This window comes from Microchirus variegatus, assembly GCF_963457635.1.
Source record: "Microchirus variegatus genome assembly, chromosome: 15".
NCBI lineage: Eukaryota > Metazoa > Chordata > Actinopteri > Pleuronectiformes > Soleidae > Microchirus > Microchirus variegatus.
Window position 1 is genome coordinate 13480162 of NC_139816.1, and position 27631 is coordinate 13507792.

The following is a 27631-nucleotide window of genomic DNA, read 5'->3' on the forward strand; positions in this document are numbered from 1 at the left end:
CTGCGTACAATATTTCATCATCTGTTACAATGCATAAAGTGTGTCTATTTTTATGCAAATATGCTTGTCTATAAATGCACCTCCTGCTTGATGAAGTCTTCCCCTGGACTCGAACTGCAGAGGAAGAATTATTGAAGTTGTACTTTCCCTACTTAGACAGAAGCTTCTGCTTTAACATGGCCTTAATAGATACAGAAGCACACGTAGCCTGGGGCTGAGGATTCCAGGCTGGATTCTCTCGTGTCTGTTTTTGAGGAGGTTACCTCACCTGACGGAGAGGACTGGTCCCGCTCAGCTCTCGGTGAGGCGCAATTCTTCACATTCCCTCATAGCACATGCATAAAGAGAACGGGGGGAGGGAGAGAGAGACAGATAAGAGGGACAAAGAGAAAGAGAGAGAGAGGTAAGACAGAGGGTGATGGTACAAGTAAACGTGTTTGCTTGGTCTCGCAGAGGCACGGTCACATCGGATGCCTGCAGGCTGCATATCCGACTCTGCTCCTCTGTTGTTCCAGTTTACCCGTGGGAGACGTGTTCAGAGGGACACACACGCTCACACCCACGCTGGTTTTGTTATCTTTGTGTGGACAGTCATAGACATAATGCATTTCCTACCCCTTATCCTAACCTTAACCATCACAACTAAATGTATAACCCTAACCCAATCCTCCCCCTAAAACCCGGTCTTAAAGGTGCATTATGTAATACATCATTGGCCATAAAATCCTCCTAATATGTCACAGAGACTCAGGAATAATGTTCATATAACAAACTGAACTCACCAACAACAACAGTACAGCCAAAATATTTGCATTAAAAAAAATATTTTGCAGACTGCAAATCATGTTTATGTTTTGAAATCATGTTTTGGCATGTGGCGCCACCTACCGCCGTCTACCAATCATTGCAGGCAGTAGAGTCTCAGCTGCAGAGCAACCACGGGTTGCCAGTTACGTCAAAAAAAGAAACCTAAAAGACCTCTGTGTTTTGAATTTGAATGTAGTAACTATTTTTGGCCACATTCTTACATATGGCACCTTTAATCCTTAAAAAAGCCCACATATACAGTATATAGTTTTGCTTGGCAATTGGTCCACACAGCCTACACACACACACACGTTTCTGCATGCAGATTTTCTTCATAGGATACCACATTGACCTACTCATTGAGTTGGACAGCCTAAAGAAAGTGTTATCTCTAAGCAGTTATTACCGTTACCTAACCACAGTTTTGCTTCAGGTTCTGGTCCTGACAAGGTCAGTGTTTATACCAGAACATGTCCTAAAGAGATAACAAATACAGGCGGGCATGCACACACACACTGAAGGACCACTTTTGCTGCATCCTTTCTCTTTTAAAACAGCTGCCGTTAACCAAACTCATCTCCCCTTCTCGTTTATGTAATACGTTTCTGCTACCGTGCCTGTTTCTGGTATTAATGGGAATATTACAAAGGCCAGACACTCGCACACACACAGAGACACGCACACATGCATACGCCCGGGTAATTAATTGGTTCCAGTGGAGCCAAGAGCTAATTTACGATCCTTCCTGCCACATATCTGCGCACACTGTAAGACGAGTCATCTCAAGGCAGCTTCCTGTGAATCCCTCCCCATCTGTAGGTCCAATGTGTGTGGAACTGTGTGTGTGTGTGTTTTCTTTTTTTTGTTTCCAGCCAAAGAGGTGGTTGTTGTTGTTTTTCAGGCATATAATTACTGGGCTCTAGATGTTGGCAGGCTGTTAGGCTTGTTATCTTGGATGTGGTGATTGCAAGAAACATAGGGAAATTGATTATAGAAGACTGACAGAACACCCCCTGCTCCCCGCCTCCTTTTGGCTTTGACTGATTTGGACTTTTGCTAGTGAGGCACCAGAGATTAAAAGGAAATTATAACGGTTATGAAATATGTTTCCTTTAGCTTTGTTCTCCTGTCATAGATAACTGTATGAAGCCCACTCACTTAAAAAGGTAACAAACACCTGAACATAAAACTATGGTGTGGAGCTTTTAACTCAGGGGTCTCAGACTCTGAAAAAAAAAAAGTCTAACTTTTTGAGAACAGACTTTGAAATACTCATTTATGATGATATTGTACACAATTTCAAAATAAAAGTGTTTGTTTTGATATGGAACGATACATAGATAAACTTGATGATCCAAAATTAATATATCAATAAAAAATAACTCACTATAACATGGCGGGCCACTGATTTCAAACCACTGTCAATTGAGTTCACATAATTCAGATTTAGCTGATAGCTCCACATGATTCTCTCAGCAACAGCAACAGCAACATTGTGCTAGTAAAGCAAAGCAGGTTGGAGAATGACTGAACACACAAAAAAAAGTGCCCATAAAAAGCTTGAGAAGGACAACCTCAATGACAACAAAAAAAAAATCACCAAAAGTTCTGTAGCATAGCTTTAATCGAAATCAGATCCATGTTAAATAAATCTCAGTTGGAGATAAATGGCCGAATTACATATTATAGCTGAATTTGACAAAAGAAAAATGTGAAGTAATTTAGATATATAAATGAAAGCCAAAGAATATTTAACATTAAAAAAGTGAAACTTAAATCCACTATTCTTAAAAGTTAACTTAATACACGAGCATGAAAAAACACATTCAACCATTGTACATAAGTGACTTCTTGGTTTCACTGTGATCTGGTCATTAGCAGCTTTAAAGAAAGTGTGAGATGAGTATAGCTTAAGTGTAAAGCCTCACATCATACGTTCAGATTTATGCTGGACTTCAGTGTGCGGGTAAATATATATTTTAACTTTTTTTCCACCTCTGCTGTAGAAGGTGCAACAGTGCACACTAGCTGAAACCCAGCAAAGAGGCTCTCCTGCAGTGGAATCTATCTGTAAGAGATTTCATCCATCATTCCCCAACGTCATATTCTGTCACCACGAAAGCTGATATGATTGATTACAATATAAGTAATTGGATGATTCAAGACTGCAGTACTCTGTGCAGAACCAAGGAAAAAGTCTCTATTGACTGATTTCACATTGTCAGCACAATAAGAGGAATTTACCCTTGGAAGACTGTAATTTTCTATTCATTTAGAGCCTGGTTAGCATTAAGGTAGTATTTCATTCTTCTCTTAGGCATGTCTCTGTGCCCTTTTGGAAGTATAGCTCAATGAGCTGCGCCCATAGTTAGTGCTTACCCTTGATATTAGCAGAACAGCCAGTGCCCCGCACTGTGCTTCCTCACTTCAGAGGTGCAGAAAGGCAGGTGTGTTTGTGTCACTTTTTGTCTTACGTCTGTGCACAGCTGTAGACAGTGATAGTGTAATTTTGCTCCCAGTGAGCCAGTCAGCTACCCGGTAGCCAAGCATGTAATTAAAGCTTTAAAAATGTCAAGGTTTCTCAGTGCTGGGCTTTATGCCCCTTATCACAGCATTCCCAGGTAAGTGTATATGTGAGCATGAGAGTAATGTTTGTGTTTCCTTTATGTGCAGTGAGTTATTTAGTCCTTAAATCTTGAGCCATCTCTTCGCCGCTGCCTTGATCAGGTGTCGGGTGACGGTGTTCGCCTTGTTTGGAGTGGCCTCGCTAATGCACCACGCAGAGAACAAAAGCTTTGGAATCTTTGATGCCAATCCATTATCCAAATGCTTCAAATATGCGCAGGGGCACTGTTTCGATCACCTCTTTTTCTCCTTATGGTTATGAATCAGTTCAGCATTGTTAGACGCCATTAATTCAGTCATCAATGACTTTGGCCATGAGGATCATGAAAGGGTTGCTTCTGCTTTCTTGTCAGCAGCAACTCTGTCGTACATTGCCGCGGTCCCTGTGGAAATATCACCTCTCAGTGAGTTGTATTATGGGGACAGTGTTAAAAAAAACAAAAAAACATACTTTCTTTACTGAGCTTTAAGCCACTCCAGAGCTTCAAGGTTGTTGTGACAACTTGCTCCCTGTGAACAGTGCTTTTTTTTGACATTGAGAGCAGCTCTGACAGTAGCCTGAGGGTGCAGGGTGCATGTCAGAGCTGCTGTCTCAATAGCTGATCAGTGCCTGGGTGAGCCACATGATTTTCTTTTTTTTCCCACAAGTTGACTATGTTGTTACAAAGACGTCTCTCAGCAGCAGCAACAGTGTGCGGTGAAAGAATAGACGAGTAATGGCAATCTGCACTCACTGACATGAAGTGTGACATGTCATTACAAGTATCATTTTCCCACCCAATAAAGACATTTAAGGTCTATTTGAGGATCTGTGTGTGTGATGGTCTTAAAATAAGTTGTGGTAAAGTGCAACGTTTCCCTGGATTTCCACTGGACGCGTTACAGCGGCGGCGCGTCAGCCGAAGCGCTTTCAATAGGTAGCAGTTCTATTTTTGCCGTTGCCGCTGCTGAACCACGTACATTTCAACAGAGCAGATCGCACCAGACAGGAAGTGCGACACAGACTCAAAGTAAAACATTTCCGCCCCCCCTTTCAAAATAAAACACAATACGCAGGTCATACAGCCCATCACAACTTCACATCAACAACATTACAACAGTCAATTGATCAGAGCGTCTCGGAGAGTCATAATGTACGACGAGAGACTGATTGTTGAAGTGGAGAAACATGAACTCATTTATGACACCAGATCAACAATTCTTCCACGTCGGAGAATGAAAGAAGCTGTGTTGTTGTTGTTTCCTTTATACACACAGTCCATCACGGGATCTCGCATCCGTTCGAGATTATCGCACTATAACTGGTCTGGAGTCAGTGTTGTATTTCACAGTAATTTTAGCAATGCATTATAACCATAATATGCTCCTGTATAAGCAGGCAAGTAATCTACTCATTGTGTGTAAGGTGGAACAAAAAGTAGTGCTCTATCTTACTATTTTGGGAATCTGACATTATGATAGACACTTTGATTGGTTTCAACACAGACACAGAGATTAACTACAACCATTTTGAACCATGTGCACCTGTCACTCAATCCTTTCATCAGCTGATAAACTAGCAAAAGTAAAAACCAAATTCTTGATGAATCCTCTTCACTGCACTACATTCTTTAATCCCCAAGGTTTTTTTCTTTTTTCTTTTTAATAAATTGTCAGTTTTGGCATCCCTGGATTAGAGGAATGGCAATCTTAGACTTTTGCCAGGAGGCAGGAGACTAGAAAATTTGCCAGAACTGCTAAAGCCCAATAATTAAAAGGGTTAGGTTCTGATTGCCTGGCAAAGGGTTGTGTTGGCTGGTTGGTTAGTCTGATGTGCAAAGATGGTAATTGTGTATTAAGTATGTTTAATACTGAGATTAAGAGGTTTTAGTTGGATTTATAATGTAGCAAGTCAGCTAAGTCAGCTCAGCTGGTTTTTTAGAGATATTCATACTTACAGTGCAGTCATGAAAGCTTAAATGTCAAACCACACCTTTAAAAAGACCGTTTCTTACTGAATAATAAAAAAAAAAAACTTGAAAAGGTTACTCTGTGTATCTAGTTGCATTGTGCCATTGCCAAAAGCTGGGAAGAAACCAACTGAGGAACCTGAGCTGAGAAATGATTAATTTTCTGTAATTACAAAAGTGGCCGTGGAGCCTGCAAGTCATGACTCTGCTTTACCTTGACCTACAGTTAGAAGGGAGCAGTTTTGAAAGTACTGCTCTGTATTCAAAATGCTACCCTGCTAGTAATGGTTTTAAGTCACAGGTCATATTGAACTACCTCCAGCAGTCATGAAGCAGAAAGACTGTGCCAGGTCATGCTGGTAATTGCTGTCTAGTGGCGTGTGAGCACTTTTCACGCAGATGTTTCTCTCTTCTCAGGCATGGCGTCCCTTTTTTTTCGTTCAGCCACACGCTGCATGTTGTTGAAGCTTTTCCCTAGTCTGGAGATGTGTTGTGAAAGTGCACACGCAGACTGTACTCAGACCTGTGGAAATGCATTAATAAGAGTGCTGGAGCGTTAGCGAGTTGAGTAAAAATAACAGCAGAAGTTGGGAACATCTGTAGAGTTAGGGTGGGACATGGATAAAATTGCTGGGTGTGTTTTTGAGCAGAGAGTCAGTTTGTGTGTTTGTGTGTGTGTGTGTGTGTGTGTGTGTGTGTGTGTGTGTGTGTGTGTGTGTGTGTGTGTGTGTGTGTGTGTGTGTGTGTGTTCCCATGGCTTTGTGTCAGCAGCCATGTGTGATGAACTTCATGTCCCAGATGGACACACTGACTACACAACGTTGGTGTGTTTGATATTCATTGTGTTTTTCAGCTTGTGTAAAAAAAAAAAATATATATATATATATATATATATACAGTCGGCATGTGCAGTCATTACTCAAGGGCAGAGGAGGGTGACAATATCTTAAATTGACCCCGAGACTTCCAACTGAATACGTTTCAACAGAAGTTGGTAGAGGCAATTTGAACGTGAGGAATTGCAATGTTTCGGCAAACCACCGAAGAGAGAGTCTCTCTGCTCGCTCCTCATCCTCAGCGCCTCCGTTTCCTCATACACATGCAGCAGATCGCACATTCTCTGTTTCCCCAAATCTTTCTAAAGCCAACAACAGATTGGAATCGCAAGACTATTGTTCCAACAGGAGAAAACTAATCCAGTGTTTGTTCAAATAATGTCAGTTTCAACCGAGAGCTGTTGGTGGAACAGAATGAAAGTTCAGGCTGAGATAGAGTATGTGCACGGGAAGGTACAGTAGAATAGGCGCATAATTACAATCTGTTTGAGATTATCTAATATATGAAGCATAGGAACAGTGTCCAAAGACTCTTTCAGGACTAACAGCACATTATTATATTTAACCTGTAATAAGTAAAAAACATTTTTTAGGTTTGTGCCAGCTTTGGAGACCCATGTTTGTCCAAGGGTTGTTGCTCCCTTGCTTACACCGAGTTATCATGGTGCTGCTCTGTTGTGGAGCTGTTACTCGGTCACCTCAAGAGCAGAGTTGAAAAAAAAAAAAAAAGACTGGATTAGATGTGGCCAGGAAAATATCCAAATCCACACTGACTGGAGCTGTAAGCTTGAACATTGGGGAAACTGTTCTCTGAGTCGTTTTCTATAGTCATTGTGAAATGGGTCAATACAAAAATGGCAATTTAAATTGTTTGTAGAATGCAGTGTTAAAAAAACAAATTAAATGTGCATTTGCACAGTATGCAATACAATTTACTCGCATACATACAAGTACAATCAGTATGTTTACAATACACTGTTGAGCTGAGGCTGCTAAGATGCAGGGTGGCATCTGCTTAGAAGATAGTTTGTGTCTGCAGTGAAGACAGGAATGGCACGTGTCTCTCCTGCTTTATATTTGACACATATTGGTCCCGTACACTGTCCAACTTACATTAGCACATTTATTGTTGTGACGTTTTCTCACATGCAAAATGTCTTTTTGTTTTTTTTGTGACACATACTGGGGGAAACTCGGTAAAGAGGCAAAAATCTTCACGCCAGTCAAATCCCGACGATGATTTTATTTAATCCAACTGTGGTTCAGAAAACACATTCTGTTTGCTCAGTCTGTAGCGTACGTGTATGTGTGTGTGAGAGAGTGTGGAGAAGAAAAACTGCACATGTGCACATCTGATTTCTGCTTCAAAAGCCACGCTGTGCACCACAGATAAGGTTTGGAAACAAACAGGGCATCTCTTCCAAGTTTGCTTTGCCATCCTACTTTTGGAGAGACGCAAACATTTCTTCCCACAGAATGAACCTGCCCTCTGATCTGGGCGTCACTGAGCGGAAAGACCCCCGCTGTGCCGCAATGAGCCTTTGATGGAGATATCATCACTCTGTCATTCTCTCTTTCATCCTCCGCTGACTCTGAAATACCCGGCGGACGGAGGCATAAACAGTGAGGGAAAAGGTCAATGAAAGGTAGAAACGGAGCGGGGCCGGTACTGCAGGGGACAGAAACAATAGAAGTCTGAAAAATCTGACAGATGTCCGAAAAAGAAACCCAACCATACAGCAAAAAAAGAATAATCATCACTCAGCTGGCAACTTGGTCTGTCAATCATGTGTTTTATACGGTCGTCATTGCTCAGTCAAGCGCCTGGTCAGTCTGTCACCCATTGTGTTATTTTGGCAGTTCACTTATCATTTATTCTGCGAGCCTGACACGGTGTAGTTGGTCACACAGTAAATCAGTTGTTCATTTGGTCGGTCAGACATTTTCTAACCTGCAGACAGACATTCTGTTCTTGTTTTGATTTAATAATTAATGCAATTCTTTAATCAATCAATAATTCAGTTGAACTGAATCCTAGATGTCTGAATGAGAAGCACTGTTCTTAGTAGATCACAAGAAACTCATCCTTTCCTTTCCTACCAATTCCAAAAAAGGCAGACCACCTGCCTCCATCTCACCCTATCCTTCATGGCCTCCTTCACAACATCCATGATCTTCCTTCCTCTTTCCCCCCTGCCCAGCAGCTCCTTCTTCAACATCCTTTGTCCAATATAATCGCTATCCTTCCTCTAGACCCAACCAAACCATCACAACCTTGACTCTCTTGCTTTATTTGCGAACCATTCAACCTCAGCAGTCCTTTGAATATACATTTCTAATCCTGTCCATCCTGGTCATTACCAATGAATAGAAAACATTTCCTTTTTGAAGCACTTGTCAGCCGTGCTATTTCAGACATAAATCTCGCCCTGAGAAGACAGACTGTGTGTTGTGATTGGCCAGTACCCGGAAGTGACATATTCAGCACACCCGCTCTCAGAAGCGCAGCTCCCCCCTCTGGAACGGTGGATGCACTGCTCCTCAACGGACGTTATTCTTCTTCTGCGGTTCAATGTACACAACCGGATGTGCTAGGACTAGTGCCCGGAGCAGGACAATCTGCTGTTCCAGAGAACTGCTGTTTACGTAACCAGACTGGGTTTTTTTCAGAGATCTCGCTGAGCCCGAGATTACAATAAAACACAGCGTTCTCAGCAGGGGCTGAACTGTTTGTTTTGAAACTTCAGGGCTTCATAAACAAGCTAATGACGCAGATACACACTAAAAAACAGCGTTAATTGGAACTTCCTGCCTAGGTCCGCTTTAATCAAAACTCAATCGATCTTTAAATCTGATTGTAGATGTCATTTTCAGACACACCGATGGCAAAGTACAGCAAGCAAACAATCTCCATTGTTTCTGTCTGTGCTCTGGTCTAAAAACAACACGCCAGAATCACAGACACCACTTGGCAGACAGAGATGCAGAACAACAAACACGAATTCGGCAAGAAGCACTGTGATAGACGGTGTGATAAACAGGCAAAAAAAGAAAAAGAAAAAAGAAGAAATCTTTATGTAGCATCCAAGAAACAAAAATACAAGCATACAGCTATGTATATACAGTAAAGCAGCTCTGTTTGTGTGTGCTTTTGTGTAAAGCAAAGTCTGGACTGATTTTTACTGGCGTGTGTCTGGCGAGAGGGAGAGAGAGAGAGAGCGTAACATCTATCAGCGCTGTAGTGTGACCCCAATCTCACACTCCCCTGACTGTGTTTGGACAGATGGATCATCCGCACCTCTCATGTTTGACAATCATGTTTATGTGTGAGCGTGTATGCATGTGTCAGTCTGACGAATACAAAGCCAGCGTTTATTCGGGAGTCTATTCATTATGTATCGTGTAATTTAAGCATCATGAAGTCCCTCCTCAGACAAAATCAATATTGGTGTTAATATGATCCTCTCTCCACTCGTCACTGCAGGAAGATTTCCATTGATTAGTTAGCTGACACCTTAACTCACAAATTGCTCTGTTTTTTAGAGCTTAGGGCAGAAGTAAAGGTCCAGTGGGTCACATTTAGGAGGCTTTATTGGCAGAGATTGAATACCCATAAATATGTTTGCATAAGTCTGTAATTGCTTGAAAAAAAGGCCTATTTATACTCCATTTTCATCTGTTTTCGTCCCTAACATTATATCCGTCACTACCCGACATACCCTCTACCTGTCTTTTGCGTTGGTCTGGACTTTTACAGAATACTTCCTCCAGGGGGCAGTATCAAGTTGCAGGCATCAACAAACATCGCAACCACTGGAGAGGTTATTTTATTAAATAGACTGAAACAAAGCTACTTTTGACAACTTATTTCATTGGATAGCGTTTTCAGAACAGTGATAGAAGCCGAAGCGCTTGGCAGTCACACTCCGTTTTCTGGCTGCAGGGATAAGCCAACGAGCTCCGACAGTATGTTTTAAATTGGACACTGCAACTGCAGCTTTTTTGTCATTTTCCTTTCTGATTGGACTATTGTATGTCCAATCTGTATCTGCGTATTTCCCCCGTAATTTCCGATGGTATCGCTCTGTTTCTTTCCGTCATCATAAGTTCCCCTGCTAGGAGCACAATGACGGACTAAATGGACTCAAAGTATGGACGAAAGGCTCCGACTTTTGCATAGAGTGCAAATTGGCCTTTAGAATGAGCCTTTTTATATGTACTTTGGGCAAGGAATGTCACCTTATGAATGTCACCATTGTGTTCCCGTATGTAGATGTTTATCAGCATGTTTTCTGATATTGGAGGAGCAGAGGAGTCCTCTGTTTGTTACAGTCCACAGTCTCACCATTAGAGGCCACTACTTCTTACACACTGGATCTTTACGTTTACTTTATGGTGGGGGTAGTAGGGAGGGCAATGATGGCTAAGCAGCGCAAGTGTCTGGAGAATATTATATGTCACTCTGTATCCTCACCAAAGATAAGATTCTACCATTTTCTTAAAGCTTGCTGTATGTATTTACTTTGACAATGTCAACGTTTAATGTTGTTTTGTATGTTTCTTGTATTTATGGCCACTGACAATAGAAACAAAAGTCCAAACATCAGAAAAAGGATGTCAGAGCTTGATTCTCCTGCTTTGCAAAATGTATTAAACTACATCATCTGCTCTGCACATGCATTTCAGATGAAAACATCGTTTATCCCATGTTTAGTTTTTGTGTGGCTTTGGTGGGTTTTTTTCTGCGCCGTGCCCTGAATGTACTTGGGTATTATCCATCACCTGGTCCCAAGGTGATTTCACTGTGTGCACGAGCTCATGTGTGCCCATGTTTATAGAAGTGAAAAAGAGAGAGAAAGGAGTAGGAGTGGGAGCAGCAGGAGTGGGAGGCTTGTACTGATGCCCTGGAGATGATTTAGAGTTTAGACCACCAAACAGCACAGAGAGCTCTTCCAGTTTGCTCCCACAGGACCTGTCAGTGGCTTGTTGTGTTCTAAAAAGAAAATAGGATCCACCAGAGATCACTTCACAGGAATGGCACAACAGTTCAAATGGTTTGGTTTTAAATCAAGTCATGGCTGACTGTTAGTTACATAAAAAAAAGGCATGATGCAAATGATGGGCCAGCATAAATCAGGTTAGCGCTGGGTCTTTAAGGTGACATATGGATTTCTTCTTGTTTATGGCTTATACATATTTACAGTGTCTTAGATTTTAAAGGTCCCCAGTGTTTGGGTAATAAAAGGTTTTCATTAGGGCTCATTTTCATGCAAATACAGAAATGGAAGCATTTAGAGATCAGTTTAAACCAGATGTTGAAAGTAAGGCAAACACTATGAAGATTCACTTGTAATATGAACCTGACATTATCAATGCAAATTGCTATGTTTTGTTTTAATTGTGCAGTTAAAAAAATAATAATTAAATTTAAATGTAATGGATTTAATGAAAATCTCATTTCCTGATTAGTCCAAGTCATCAATTATGCTGTTATTAGTTAAACTCATTAAATGTGCTCTTTTACATTTTTTGGTGCATTTATCCTGTTTAGTAATGTTCGTGCTTTCCAGTGACTGTATGAGTGCGCCCTATTTTGGATGTTCAACGACACACTGAAAATCCCGCTCACTAATGTCATGAGAACACCGACTAAAATCAAGTAGGAGGCATTTAGGTGAACAATGTAAAATGTCTGTTTTAGTGATAAAACACTGAATATAACCATAACTCTTGTTTATTTGCTAGAAAACTCCACAGGACACCTTTAACATTAAGCTCTGCCACAAATTAAATGTTTTCTAGCTTGAAGTCGCCACACGTAACATGGTGGGACTTGCTTTTTGCATGTGCACGTCTGCAGAAGCATGTACGGGATGACCGAGGGTCATATGCAGAGGTTTAACAGAGGGCGCAAGGTCAACAAACCCACTGGCCTTGGCTGCTGCTCCTGTGTATGCAACGGCTCTGTGTGTTGGAGTGTGTGAATGCCCACAGCCCTTTTAAATATTTGTGCATGTGTCCACAAACACAACAGCACTATAGTCTAATTCCCGAAGTAAAAAACTCACCTTTGTGACCAACGCATTACGAAATATTTTTGGTTAAGTGAATACAGGCTTAAAAGCTTAAGACTGTATGAAAGATGACAAGAAGAATGTCCTTGCTAAGAGACGACCCGGGGAAATTGACTTGCTCACTTTCAGTCGCAACAGGTAAAAATGGCTTTTTGGTCGGGAAAAAATAGTTTGAGACTGTCAAGGAAAGTGGCAGACAAAAGAAAAGTGACATGTAAAAACGACAGAGTGACTAAAGCGAAATGAGAACAGAGGCTGACGTGTGAATCATGAAGACGAAAGGGAAAGGGAACAGAGAGAGGCAACTGGCAGTGGCTGTCACTTTTCCTGCTGTGGATGACAGGTGTTTTACATTACTCTGTGGGTGAAGGCAGTCCACACATCCCCACTGCCTGTGCATTTATACATTGGACTTTCAATGAATTACATCAAAGCTCCAATAATAAACTTTCCATTCGAGGTGTGTTGTGTTATCCCTGAGGTAGAATTTAGGGTTGTTTGAAGGGAGCAAATAATCGCCACCTCTTAATTTTATAGCTTAGCTTTTTCTTTCTTCACCACAAAAAAAATATGATTGTGTGTCAACCATTCATATCTGTCATGGAGGAAGGATTGTTCTGTTCTTTGTTCACAAAACGTTTTTTTTTTTTCCACCTTGTGGACAACAAATGAAAAGCCCATTTCCCATGTAATAGAATACCGTAAATGTTCCACAGGAACAGCTGCAGAATACATTTCCACAAATGAAAACACAAACACAAAAACAAACTGTCATTACAAACATTTGCAGCTAAGACATTGCAAATCTGTACTCACTCCACCACACATGCCGCTCATGATGCGCCGCGTACAGTCACTGAGGCTTATTCTTTTGTTGTGCACAGCGTGAATCATTTCTGGTAATAGAATGACATAAATGATTAAAAAGTAATGAGGGTCTAGACTGCTCATCAATTCAGCCCTACAAAAAAATAAATTATGTACAATTGGGTTGTGCAAACCGCTTTTGATTTTCTTGCAGAGAATTACTTTTCTAAGAAAAAATGAATGTGCTGTAAGTGCAACAGTATAATGTCCAGCAATTTGAGGAAACGGGTATGAATACAAATATCACGTATCAGATTTGCAGCAGCTTTAGGATTTAATTGACACGAGAGGTTTGCTCTGCAGCCGATATTTCAGTCACCCCACAAAGACACAGACTGTTAATAATGAAAAACACATGAATGAACAGAGCACACATGCAACAATTACTGTCTTTCATCATTCAATACAATGGGTTTCTGTTACCAGTGGGAACAAAGACACGCTCACGGGGATTAAATCCGAGATATCAGAGGACACGTTCTCACAAACACACTCATTAGGTGTTTGTGTCTTATTCATGCAGCAGGTGTTGGAGGTGAGAGGTGAGCGGTCTCTGGGTGCATGCGATGGAAAAATTCCCCACTTTTTTCCCACCTCACTCAATCTGTTACACTATGTCTTCTTTGCACCTCTGTCCCTCGTTCCCACTTTGAAATGATTTATGTTTGCTCCTTTTTTTGTCTCCCTGAGCAAATGTTTAAAGATTGTAGTGATACAGATGTGCTGATCTTGTGTAAGCTTTTCAGCCCCTGGATTAAATCACTTGTGAAATTACTCTGTGGTTCAAACCTTTATTTCTCTCTCTCTCTCTCTCGATCTCTCCAGGTTTGTTTTTCCAATGGTCTTGGCCCCTGAGGCCTGAGGAGAATTCAGCCAAGCTCAGGCCCCCGATGGGACGCCCTTTTACCCAGCATGCACTGCTCTTGTTGCAGTGCATGCTGGTCCTGCGGCCTGCAGGCGTGGCCAGTAGGAGAGGGCCAGTGCTGCTGCCTGAATCACCCTGTCATAAGACGGAGCACCCACTCGTCCCACACTCAGGTAAGGGTTCAAGTAAACACACACACATCAGGGTGACATCATAGATACAGCTCATTAAGTTTTTATATCCCTCCATCATTATGTGAACTTTTCTGTATGCCGCACATTGTCATTGACATCCTTTCATCCTCCATCCATCTCTCCCTCCGTCAGTCCTTCACTCTAACCTTAATCGGGGTCTTTCCTCCATCAATCTTTAATCTTCACCGTGTCTGATTTGTAGACCGTCTATAGACAGTTTCTGGACCGTTTCATCTGGACATTTTTACAGTTGCTAGGAGACATAAACATTCTTTGGACACAATTCGTTTTTTTGGCAAGCAAATGAATGATCAAAAAGGCCGACAGTTAAAGAATGAGTTGAGATTATGTGGTAATTAGTTTATGCCTTCTGATTGTTAATGAATCTCACACTGGGGTGTTGAAGGATTGCATTTGTGCAAAATGGAGTTAAATAAACATCTTTATTATCTTTATTATATATCAATATCTTCATTATATTACAAGTAACAAAAGTAAACCTGGTTTAAACTGTCCTCTATCATGATCAATATATATATGTGTTTGACACTTGAGCTGAAAAACACTAGCACCTGATTAAAAATTAACAAGAGAATCAACAAAATTTAATTTAACAAAGGGGAACTGACCCCTAAAACAAACAATGATTATCTTAGCTAAGTCACAACAGGTCTATTAAGCTTTTGATATACAATTGTTAAATTATATATATATATATATATATATATATAAGTGCTGTTTATATGCTGTGTTAAATACTGTGCATTCAAAAGGGTGGTTTAGTTTTTAATGTTGTTTTTTTTGCCATTAGTAAAACTACTCCAAAGGGAAGTAACCAACTCTTACTTGCAGTGGCTGAATAACATGATATAGCATAACTTTAGGTTTACCAACCACAACCAATGAATTCTGAGATACAGCTGCAATTTCAGACTGCAATAGTGAACATTTTCCCCTTTCTTCCTTCTCTCTCCTTTTCTTTGTTCGTCTTTGTTGCTTCCGCGATGACACAAAAGGAGACAACCTTGCTTGCCTTTACTTCACGGCTCTGCATTTTTTTTTTAGACACAGTATACACTGCATCAGATTTCATTGTCCTTAGCCTTTCTCTTACATTGCATTTGAGCAACTAAACGGTAATGAAATTCAATAAAATTTGTCAAAACACACTATCAAATGTCATTGAGCTGTATTCAATACAGAAGACTCCCAGTCAGTTAATCATATATCATTCTGTCCAAGATGAAGTTCACTGGAGGACCAAGGTCACTGCTCATATCTCCAGTAACTACCGTGCACAATCCTTTACACCCTCCCTGTTTTTTTTTTTCTTTCTTTTAACTCTGCATATTTCCCCAGTATTCACCCTGAGTGACAGTGGCACTTTTCCCTCTGCGCTAATTGAGTGCAATGATGATGACTAACTGCTTAGCTGACGCCAAACGTTCTCACCTTGTGCTTTCTGGGCAGGAGAACCACACACCAGCCAGCAGGTCAGCTGTGGTCAATGCGTTTGTGTTCTCTAATGTACCAGAATGGCCCATTAAGCTCCGGTGGCTTAATGCTTTGGTTGAAATATAGGCGCATTGATAAAGAGGGTTGAGATTTCACTAAGCAATCAGACATGGGTCACTAACACAAAGGATACTGCACAGAAGAAGAAGAGGAGAGGAAGAGAAAGGAACTCGGCGGCTTCACTGTCTGTGGTTACAGTGTTTTTTTTTTGGTCTCGGTGATCAGTTGTGATGTTCCAATGGCCTCTGAGCAGAGGGGTGCACGGTTTAAAGACTCTGCTTCAATGGAGACATATTTTAGTAGTCGTAGTAGTACAGTAAGTACTCTAAATGTCACTGCTGGAATCACAGCAAAGAGAAAGTCTTCATTAATGATCTCCAGGAGCCTAAAGCTTGAGGCCGTGTTCCTCCCTGAGCTAATAAATTACATTTTGATTCAGTAGTAGTTAATTCCCTAAAACATGGATTTTCAAAGTCTGACACTGTGGTCCACAGTTAATGTCTCCTGGATATACAGTTACTAATGGATTACGTAATACAAATGTGATGATTCTGTTTCTTTCTAAGCAGATGCAGGGGCATGGGTCCAACACCTGAGATAATAATATCATCATGAAGTGTAGGTCACAGTAAATCTTAAAATATGCGTATCAAGGTTTCACAGACACACGGTTTCTTTGTCTTATGTTTCCATAATTGCTTCGCCTTCCAAATTCCCAGAGATCTGCGTTTACATCCATCATTCACAAGTCTCTGTGGCTTGCTAATGTCAGTAATTGGATGCTGTTGATCAGTGTATTCCCACTGGGTTTCCCATGAGAATCAGAAATAGCACGACCGTCACCTGATTTTCCTCCTGCACTTGGCAGGAAGTTGACCTATTGTCAACATTCTCAGATCACACTGTTGTGCTACTTTTGGTTCTTGAGTCATAGTGGCTGACACCTGGATGAAATTTCACAGTTCAACTCACTCTGAATTACACCCTGTCATGCCACTAGTGTTTGCGTTTGCGTTCGTACTCTTCTGGGAGTGTTAGGTTTCAAGTGTGAACCACACAGCTTCACTGCCACACGCATGAATTCAAACTATAAAAAGGTGGAAGTATTTCTCCTGAGAATTACATTTCACTGAAGCAGAAACACACACAGTGTGCATAAATACATTTCATTGGCTTGTTAAGTTCATTGTTCCCTAAAAGTTCACTCAAAGTTTTCTACGAGCGTGTTTACTACCTCCACTCCAGTTAACTTCCCCTGCTCATAAAGCTCGGAAACACCGCAGATGACTGGATGTTTTCTTGTTGTCACGTGGGAACACAAATGGGTTCCTATTTGAATTAAAGTTTTATCATTATATTAACCTTGTTCCATCCTAATGTACACGAATCAGCAGAGCAGCTGCTAAATCCCATTTTCATTCAGTAATGTTTCTTTCATTGCCTAATTATATACTTTGAACACTTCAAACACATCTCCGAGTCGCACAGTATACAAAGCTTTTACAGACTAACAAATTATAGACCTTCCTTTTCTCTCAAAAAATGCCAAAAGAGCTATGAGTCATTGCACAGTATGCAGACACATACACTTATGGAACAGAAACCTGAGACCTATTATCATTGTATTTGTGAGTCATTGTGCTCCTTGTAATATAGCGTAACCCCCCGGTTATGAAGAATGTAAACGTGTCCTCTGCAACCACGCATGGGAGAACGACAAAAACTAGATTTACCCTTGTGGATCACAACAGTGCAACACTCCCACCTGACACTGGACAGGTCTTAATTTTTCTGAACGTACACAGTCAGTTATGAACAGAACAGTAGTTTGAGTTCTACAGTACAGTAAGTGTGCAGTTAGTTAAAGGAAATGTGCCTTTTTCATTTCATTTCCAAATTCTGTATGAGAAGGCTTTCTTTAAGTATGAAATCGCAGAAATCAGTCATCTAGCTTGGCATAGAACACTGGAAGCAATGGGAAACAAACCATACTTCGAAGGAATCTGTGTTGTTGGCAATCAATGGCATGATTCTGCTTTTCTAAGAGATTAAAAGTGAATCTGCAGCCACTTTATTGCCATTGTTCAACCTGCAGGAAACAGCCCACAGACTCTGCTGATCTGGCAAAAAAGGAGTTAAACAATGCAGAGCCCAAAGTGTGGCTTGTTGTCATGAGATGACTTGTCATGAGAAGCCAAGGTCAAGGGTTGAATCAGAGTGTTCCGGTCACAGTGTTTCTTTGGCTCTATGTGATTGTGGCCTGTGACTGTGGATGGGTGTGCCCCACATACTGTAGGTCTGACCCCACTAGTGGTTTTCTGTCTTGGCACAACACTTGGCTGACAGAACTGCTACTGTGGTGCAAGGATGCTAAAGTCTAAAGACTGTTTTCTGCTTTCTATGGTGGTTTCAGAAATGGAGGGTTTCAGATTGCTTCAATGCTCCAAATGTTTGCCCCGAAAGGTATTTGCTTTCATGAAAACAGGTCTGAGTTTAGCTGCAGCAGAGGTGTTATTTAAAATGTGACATTTACAGGATTATTATTATTATTTAAAGGTGCCATGTGTAAGAATGTGGCCAAAAACGGTTACTACATTCAAATTCAAAATACCAAGGTCTTTTAGGTTTCGTTTTTTGACTTAACTGGCAACCCGTGGTTTCTCAGCAGCTGAGACTCTACTGACTGCAATGATTGGTAGACGGCGGTAGGTGGCGCCACATGCCAAAACGTGATTTCAAAGCATAAACATGATTTGCAGTCTGCAAAATATTTTTTGTAATGCAAATATTTTGGATGTACTGTTGTTGTTGGTGAGTTCAGTTTGTTATATGAACATTATTCCTGAGTCTCTGTGACATATTAGGAGGATTTTACAGCCAGTAGCTTTTGATTTATTACATAATGCACCTTTAAGTAGGAGTGTTGATGGGAAAAAAAAAGGTATTTGCATTTCTAGACGATGGTATATCTTCATATGTAACATTATTGTTTGCTCAAAGTTAGCAGATTAATTAAGTGTGGCATTTCACAGTGTTCCTGTGTGTTGACTTGAAGCCTTGAAGAGGTTATACACTGCTGTATAAACAATGCCTTCACAGCCCGAGCCAAGGGCCACGTCTCTGAGGAGTGCAACAGGCAGACTCGAGTTTTACAACCTCAGACGGAACTCAGCTTTTATCATCCCTGAACGGCTAACACATCGTTAGAGAGAGAGCGGAGTGAAACCGCGGAAACAAACAAATGGCCTCATAGCATTCATAAACGCAACAGGCAACAACTAGTATCGCGGACCTTATAACTGGTCATTTGGGGATGATTCTTACAAATTTAACACCCTCAAAGGTCTTTAAAGCTGAAATTCCAAAACATTAAATCTGCTCTATTCACGTCCAAGGTCAGCTACGTTCCAGCCATGTTTTACTTTAATGCCTGACAAGCTGCCGAAGAAATGAAAAAGGGCCTGTTCTTATTTTTGGATTTGTATACACCCTTTTAACCAGAGGCTCCAAAATACACAGATTTAAATGTTTTATTGCACATTTATTTGTGGCTTCACAGTGGTTTCTTTTTGCATGATTCACTTTGCTGCCCCCAGGCCACAAAACCGCCACGTTAATTTGAGTTGTAGGACCTTCAGCTGTAAAACGTGCTTGTTTTTTTTTCGCTCTCCAAATAGCATAATGGAGAGAAACCCTTGAGCGTGGAGTGATGTTTGAAGGTCTTATACCAACGTTGCTTTTGTCTTTAGGTTTCCTCAAATTCAGCAGGCGTTTGTTTCTTTTTGGATCACCCAAAGCAAATTATATTTTCTGGTTTAACTCGACCAATAAACTGCCATTCTTGTGCTGCCAATTACCACGAGGCAGCATTTGGTGTGAAATGGTGCTTCATTTTTGTAAGCGCTTACTGCCACCCACTATTTACACCATTCAAGGAAAAAAACCATTCATGTCTCAGAATTGGTTCCACATGTTGCCATTATTGCCGGCTCGGCAGCTCTGTAGAGCTGTAACACTGAGCGGTGGCAGACTGGGAGACTGGTGTGGCCTCTGATGCTGGGTGTAAATATTTATATATCCTGTCATTTTGCCTTTGTGTCAACTGCAGCGTGTCAGAGAGGGGGAATAACAAATTGGATGTGAGTGATGGGCTGTTCTTTTTTGAGGAAGAAGGAGACAAGGGTTAAAAGGATAAGATGGGACAGAGTAGAAGACGTATGTGTGTGTGTGTGTTTCTGTGAGAGCGAGAGAGTGTGTGATTATGCCTTTATTTAATCTGCGGTCTCCTGATTCTGGCAGCTCCCCTTCAAGCATGTCTGCTGGTAATGTGATTACATTATCACATGCATTTGAAGTGCAGCTGACATGAACCCATGTTAGAGCCCAACTGAAATCGAGGAAAGTGTGGTGATGAATAGGACTGGTGTTTTTAGGGTATATTTATCATGTGGGGGCTGTCCTGCCGTTTCCTTCTCTGCAAGGTTAACAATAAGGGTGATTTGTTGGCTCTGTATGGGATCATAAAATCCTCGCTGGGTGCCCCTAAAATTATTACAACCCACCTAAACACAAATAAATATCACAGGATGGATCAGAGCCCAAACCACTGTGATTAATCTCAGTTAATCCAGTATCCTTCCAAGTCTTCTCAAATGTGTCACAGACTAGGATCATCAACGAGGATCTGCTCGCTCCCATGCATGAGTTAGACTTTTGGACGCTCCGTATATTCCCGTTGCACAGCCTTGGGAGGCCCCATCCAAGCTGGATATGAATAGTTATGAATAGTTATGAATAGTCCTTGGCCTCGCCACAAAAGACCATCAATCCTTTGAGAGCTGTTGTGTTCAATTAAAACCTTTTGGCCCCCCTCTTGCACACTCCAACAAATACAGACGTGCACACACGCACACACTCCGTCACCCGGTTAGAGAGCCTCCCCGGGTGAGTCAGGGAGATTTATGGGGAGAATTTGGGTTCGTCAAGAGGCGTCTTCCCTCGGGGGGTGTTACAGCTATATTTGTATGCCAGGGATCCTCTCGATGGCGTAAAAAAAATCCAGTGGTGTCAGAGGAATGGCACAACCAACATTTTCTGTTGGTTCCAGAATTAACAGAGCAGCAGCCGTTAGGCGAAATTTAATCTTCTGGATTAAGTTGGCCATGATAGTCCAGATGTTTGTTTCTCAGCTAGTAATGAAAATGTATTAGGTGTGTAAGTTCCTATACAGGCTGCATTTTTCTGGTCTGTTGTACAGGAAACTTGAAAGAGGAAGAAAAAAGGAACACGCTGTTGCATACAGCATTGATGATGTTGTATTTGTAGAGACAGATTTTGGTCCCTCTGAGCTGGAGGAAGGTCTTTTGGAAACTCCCGGCTTCGCGCTCTGTTCATCTTCATTTTTCAGTCACTCAAAAAATCCCACGTTTGCCACGGAAACCTGAAGCTTCTGATTCAGTCGAGGGAAATATGCTTTCATTTGAAATGCTGGCGGACAGGTGTGAGTGAAGAAGCAGATAATGTGTTTTGAGGAGGATATTTAAGCTGTCCTCCCTCTCTCACTCTCCCTCTCTCTCTCTCTCTCTCTCTATCTTTCTCTTTGTGTGTTTTCAGGACCATTTGAAGGCTTCCTGACAATTTTAAAACAAGTGCCTTTGAATTGTTTTCTGTTTAGCTCACAGATGCAGTGATGAATGAGTTTGATACACTGCAGCAGACATTTCTAAAAGTTTGCTCTTTGCTGGAGTGCTCGTACTGTGCAATTTATCACCGTCTACACAAAATGGCCCAAATGTGGTGGTGAATTTTTTATTTTTTTTGGAAATCTGACCTGTATATACAGTACTGCAGGGATCCATTAATAAGACCGTGGATCAGGCATGTGACGAGCGATGGAGAAAATACGTCACCCCAATGATTGATTGATCACCCTCGATTTAAGCTATCGGGTAACCTGACGGTAGACAGGCCGTCCTCATCGCTCAGCAGCTACCCCATGCCTGTTATTCGATTGGTCAGGGGTTAATGGGTTGGGCGCCATGATAACAGGCATGTTGTGTATAAGATGTCAGTGCCTGTCTAGAATATCTCTCTCTCTTGCTATGTGTGCGTTCAGTGTAGCAAACTGGAGAAGAGGAGCTCAATTTCCACACAAAAAGTCACCGCGTCATCAGTCTTCAAGGGTCAAGCAGAGTGTACATTTTCCTCTCAATCAACATTCAATTTTTAATGGTAACAAAAAATAGCATCAAAGGACTTCCTTTTGAGTCATAACATAAGACATCTAAATTTCCCTACATTCCAAAAATCTCCTCTTGTGAACCAAGGTCTCTACATTGGTCTTGAGGTTTTTGAGAAATGTCGGTATTCTTTGATCCCTGTAAAATGTTTTTTTTTGAATGACCTTTTCAAAAAAGCACAGGTTTAAGCCTTTTTTTTTTTTCCTTATTCACTTTCAGTAAGAGGGTTCTGGTAAGACTGACATTATATGGTTTGTTTGCTTTCTCAACTTAGAAATAGAATAATGAAAATTAGTTTAAGTCAGTTAGTTTAGTTTAAGACATATGACTGTGATGTCACATGTGTTATGAACACATATTGGGAACCCACCATGGGCTTTGCACATTTTAACAGGTGTGTTATGTCTTATTATAAAAACGATGAGTAAATGCAATACAAATGTGAGTGCTGTATTATTGAATTGTTAGGATTTAATTAATTAGTAGCTAATGTGTGCCAATTGTAACATCTTAAAGCTCACATAGAGTGGTCCTGTTGCACATATATGTTAGTTATGGAGGTCTACTTACATACATTAACTTGTTTTTATGGTCAAAAACCTCCTAGTTGCTGTAAACGAGCCGATAGAAATCCTCTTTTCTGACGCTGTTTCCCAGCCGCGAGATTTGAGACTCAACGCTCACACCCAGAAGACAGAGTCTTGTGATTGGCCAGTATATTCAGCACACCCGCTCTCAGAAGCGCAGCTCCCCCCTCTGGAACGGTGGATGCACTGCTACTCATTATCAAAACATTGTTTTAACAATGTTTAAAAATAGCTTCTTCACGACTCGACGCCGCAGTCCCTTTTGACCCGGAGTCAGACCCAGAGTCAGAAGACACTGTCGCTCGTGAAACACCTCCACAACAGACGTTATTCTTCTTCTGCGGTTCAATGTACGCAACTGGATGTTCCCGGACTAGTGCCCGGAGAACCGTTGTTTACGTAACCGGACCGGGTTTTTTCAGAGATCTCGCTGAGCCCGAGATAACAATAAAACACAGCGTTCTCAGCAGTGGCTGAACTGTTTGTTCAGAACCTTCAGGGCTTCTTAAACAAGGTAATGACGCAGATACACACTAAAAAACAGCGTTAATTGAAACTTCCAGTCTAGGTCCGCTTTAAGAATGCATGCATATCACAGAGCACTTTTAATATATAGAAATGTAAATAATGGAAACTATCAAGCTGCAATGTGTTACAGCTATTAAAGTTTTTCCTTCTGAAACAAAAAAAGAGAGTTTTGTACAAAAATGGAAATATAATGATTCTGAAGTTGTACTTAGTAAATCAACTGACTGGAATAATGAAATGTCAAGCCGTGATAAAGGTTAATGATATCAGTAGCTTGCTGTCGATGGCAGGTACACAGACATCCCACGCTGCTAATTACTCTGAAGTGGCCTCCACTTCTTCAGACTATTGCAGACTCGTGTGTGTAGTGGTAACAGTGATGCACTAATGACTTATAAACCAGCATTCCATTCACAAGCTATGTTTATCAGCCCATCATTCATAGAGTTGTCTGATTGTCTGGTAATAGTAGAAGAAGCTTCTTTTCCACCCGTATTGTTACTATATCAACTATTTCTCCTTTATCCTTTGCTGTGATCCCATAGTTTATTTTCCCTCCTTCTCTCACACCTGTAACTTTTATCTCTGTTAATGAGGCCTTTTGTTGTTGGTTTTTATTTTCAAAAAAATCGACCTACATGGTATTCTCCAAACAATACTTTTTTTGCTTTGTTTTTTTTTTTCCTGTTCGCCTTAATGAGGCTACAGCCTCAGCAGTTCATATTGCTTCTGTGTTCGACGAACGAGCGAGAGGGCAGGACATTTATATCAATCCAAGCACATTTACTTTACAACCCTACAGCCGGGAGTTCTTTCAGCGTCTTTAATAAGCAATCTGTTTTGGCTCCAGACCAGTGGCAGGTGCTGGTCTTTGAAAACAAGCTCATTTCAGGCCCAGTTATTTATACATAAATTCTGCGACCCTATTGAACCAGTGCGTGTCTTTTCCGGGGATTTGACCAGTTTCCTCTCAATGACCAGCAGAGCATTGTGTATGACTAGACCTGTTTTAAGCAGGAGAAGCTCCTGATGCCACTTATGACATATTTCTGTAGTGCTGCCGGGGATGCTGCAATTGTGATAGGGGACACTTTCTCATAGGCTCATCTCAAGGGTTTATTTGCAAAAAGCAAGGAGAGACTCTGCTGGACAATGTCAAAGAGACGATTTGGTCGTATGTGTTCAACATGAACACAAACTTAAAATCCTTCAATGTCATTACAAAGCTGTTGGAAGCGTCTTATGTGTCATCATCCGTGCTCTTATCATCAAAGATCTTATCAAACGTCTGCAGGAGGCTATCATAATTGTTTGCCACAGGGCTCACTATCGGTGATGTGAAATTCCATCGAGTAAGAGCGTCTCTGGGCAACCTTGAACGTCCTGCAGACTCGGGAAGAGACATCCTCTTTGTGGATGTTGCAAACCCAGAGAGAGATGCGAAAAAAAAATTCCCATCTCAGACAAGCATTGAGCTCCCTGAGACAGCACCAGATTCAGCCTGTGTGCATGCATACCAAAGCACAAACATTGCTTTAATTTAGGCCTGACGCCCATTGAGAGATGAAGCATTGCAGGTTTGTGCCACAAAAATGTTCCCTAAAATTGTAGCCCTGCATGTTCTGATTTAAAACTTCAAACACACACTGGGCATCTCGCCCTCCTGACACATCAATAAAATGTAATAAATCGCCCCTGCATTTATTATGACAGTTGTTTCATCCAGCGGACATGCAAAAACAGGAGCAGTCTGAGTTTCACCTTTGATATTATCAGAAACAGTGGCTGCAAGAGCAGAGCTTAAGTCATTTTGGATTAAATGGGACAAACCAGAAAACACAACAGATGACTGATATTGTGTGTTCCCTGAATGCCAGCTCCTGATGGCCAAACCAAAGACGTTGCATTATTTTTCCCTGACTTTTGAATCAACCCAAACTTGTTGATGAAAAGAGAATGAACAAATCTGGTACAAGGAAGCGCCATAATTATTTAAAACTGAAACAACAAAATGCGGTTATAGAGTTTTTATATAGTGTATAATATGTGCAAACAGAAATGGGCTATATCGGGCTGCTATTTGTTTCTAGACACCCGGAAAAGGCTCAGGGAGTCATATATGTTTCTACAACGCTGTCAATCAAAAAGTGGTTCCACCTTTCAGACCATTCTTCAAGTCATCATGCATCAGCCAAGTGTACGCACCCACCTACTGCACCACTGACTCCCAGAAACACTGAGCTTCCCTGGAAGTCACGATTTTGCTGCACTGTCGAGTTCACCGAAAAAAAACTATTCTGTGCTGTACATAAATATGAAGATCGCTTCTGCTCCAGACCACTTTTCTTTTTTTTTTGCTCCCACTCCTGCTATGTTTCTCTCCATTTCCAACAGAAATACATAGGGCAGACACTTGATAACCCAAACCAGGATGTTGTGACCGTACAACTGTTTACATGAACGCTGATCAGAATGGTGATCAGCATAAACCATCTGTCAATCAAAAATGAAATTCATTCCAGTCATTCTCTGATTCCAATTTATCTGTGTCTATGTAAGCAAAGTATACAAATATAGTATGCTGTGCAATTGTTACACAACAAGCGTGTGGAGACTAACCAAACCATTTTATTTTATTAAAAACAAGTACAAAAGGTCTGCTGGCACTCTGGCTGTGAGTGGTTCAAGGGAAGTCCACTGCAGCTGTGATGATCATGCCTCTCTACTACTGGAACCTCCTGTAGTGGAGCTCCCAATCGGCTCTGACACACACACATGTCATTTAATCAGAGATGCACACCTGCAACCCATCACACACTCACATGTTGACACATACACACAAGAAAAAAAGCAGCCTTGACTCTGGGGTTGTAACAGCCATACTTAAACTGTTCTGCTGCCTCATTTAATTTGACATTTTATGCATTACAAATATGGACTGTGGTCTGTGTTAGCATACCCCCAGCATTAACTTTTTAAATGTACTTTCACATTCAGTTGAATTGATTAATTTCTTCCCACCAGACATAGTGGAAGGAGTAGGAGTAAAGGAGGCTTGGTTGTTATTATAAACCTGCTCTTTGAGTGTCATGCGAGGAGTTACAGCAGACCTTTTGAACACAGATAATTCATCAGCACAGACCTGTCGTCTGCAGTCATAAAGTCTACGCTCTGATTGGCTCACTGTTTTCGTGTGTCCTGTGCTCTCGTTGGCAGAGATGGAGCCGTGGCTCTCCAGGTTCAAGCCAGAGGGCACCGTGGATTACTCACAGCTGACCTTTGACCCAGGCCAGAACGAGCTGATCGTCGGCGCCAGGTAAACCTAAGTTTCTTTACACTGTTTTGAACACTTGAACAGGTCTGGGTGTTATCTGGATTTGCCCTCTCACACACGTAGCACGCACTGGAAGATCGTCTGTGTCAGTGTTTCAGTGTTTAGTGTTTGGTGTTTGTAACATAGCTTGTTTCATCCTGTGAATTCCACTTGTGATTTTGGCATCAACCCTTATATGAGCAGAAGCTCCCAGATCTTGTTGCCTCTGTTGGTTCTTCACCAGCTGCATAATAGAAACTGCATGAACACAGCCTTTGACTTTGTTAGAAATTCACACAGCTGACAGGGTGTTGTTTCTTTAATGTCATTTGGACATTTTGTTTTCTCACATTTAGCTTCTGCAGACAGATTTAGCAAGGTAGTGTGTGTGCGTGTGTGAAAATGCAACTCCAGTCTTCCCTCCTCTCTTTTTATGTTGTCCTGTCTTTGATTCGTCTTTTTTTTCCCTCTCTCCCAGTGTTTGTTGGTGCATTGCATGAGTTATAGTCAGCTTCACTATAGATGTCTTCAAAAGAAGTCGGAGAACAAAAAGTTGAGATTGCTTCCATGTATATTTTCTTTGTCAAGCTGAGCCAAGTGTGTGTGTGTGTGTGTGTGTGTGTGTGTGTGTGTGTGTGTGTGTGTGTGTGTGTGTGTGTGTGTGTGTGTGTGTGTGTGTGTGTGTGTGTGTGTGTGTGTGTGTGTGTGTGTGTATAAGAAAGGGATAGAGAGAGAGGGTGCATATATTCACGCTGGCTGATTTCAGATGAAGTGTGCTCTGCACTTCTCTTAATGGCTTTAGTTGTCAATAGAAAGAAACTCGCTACAACGTGAACAGGAGATAACAGCAGGAAGGGGAGCAGCAAAATAAACAGAAACAAAGTGAGCCCAGGGAATTTACTAATGTACCACTGCTGCAGGTACTTTGCTGGAAAAGACTAATCAGGAAAAATGTATGTTTACTGTGGACAGATTGAAAAACAGGGGTTGACTAGGTGAGTAAATTCAACGGGAATGAATAAATAAATGACATTATCATATATGTATAATCATACTGCACATATATATGTGCATGTTTTTCTGTCTGTGTCTTATTTTAGCTGTAAGTCAGCCAATCCTATCAACACCTATAATCTGCAGCACTCAAAAGATCAAACAAGAGATTTAGTTCAATTCTGTGTGTTGGCTCTGCGTCTCTCGAGTCTGACTGTGAAAGATGATGTGGCTCGATG

General features: G+C 41.3%; 1 protein-coding gene across 1 annotated transcript in view; it reads left to right on the forward strand.

The window, feature by feature from the left end:
- The window catches only part of sema5a (sema domain, seven thrombospondin repeats (type 1 and type 1-like), transmembrane domain (TM) and short cytoplasmic domain, (semaphorin) 5A), a 124181-nt gene that overhangs the window by 18659 nt on the left and 77891 nt on the right, over positions 1-27631 (forward strand). The window contains exons 2-3 of the mRNA XM_083901966.1: positions 13984-14196; positions 26303-26402. Coding sequence (XP_083758092.1) covers positions 14049-14196; positions 26303-26402 — 248 coding nt within the window. The 5' untranslated portion in view covers positions 13984-14048. The remainder of the gene's footprint in view (positions 1-13983; positions 14197-26302; positions 26403-27631) is intronic.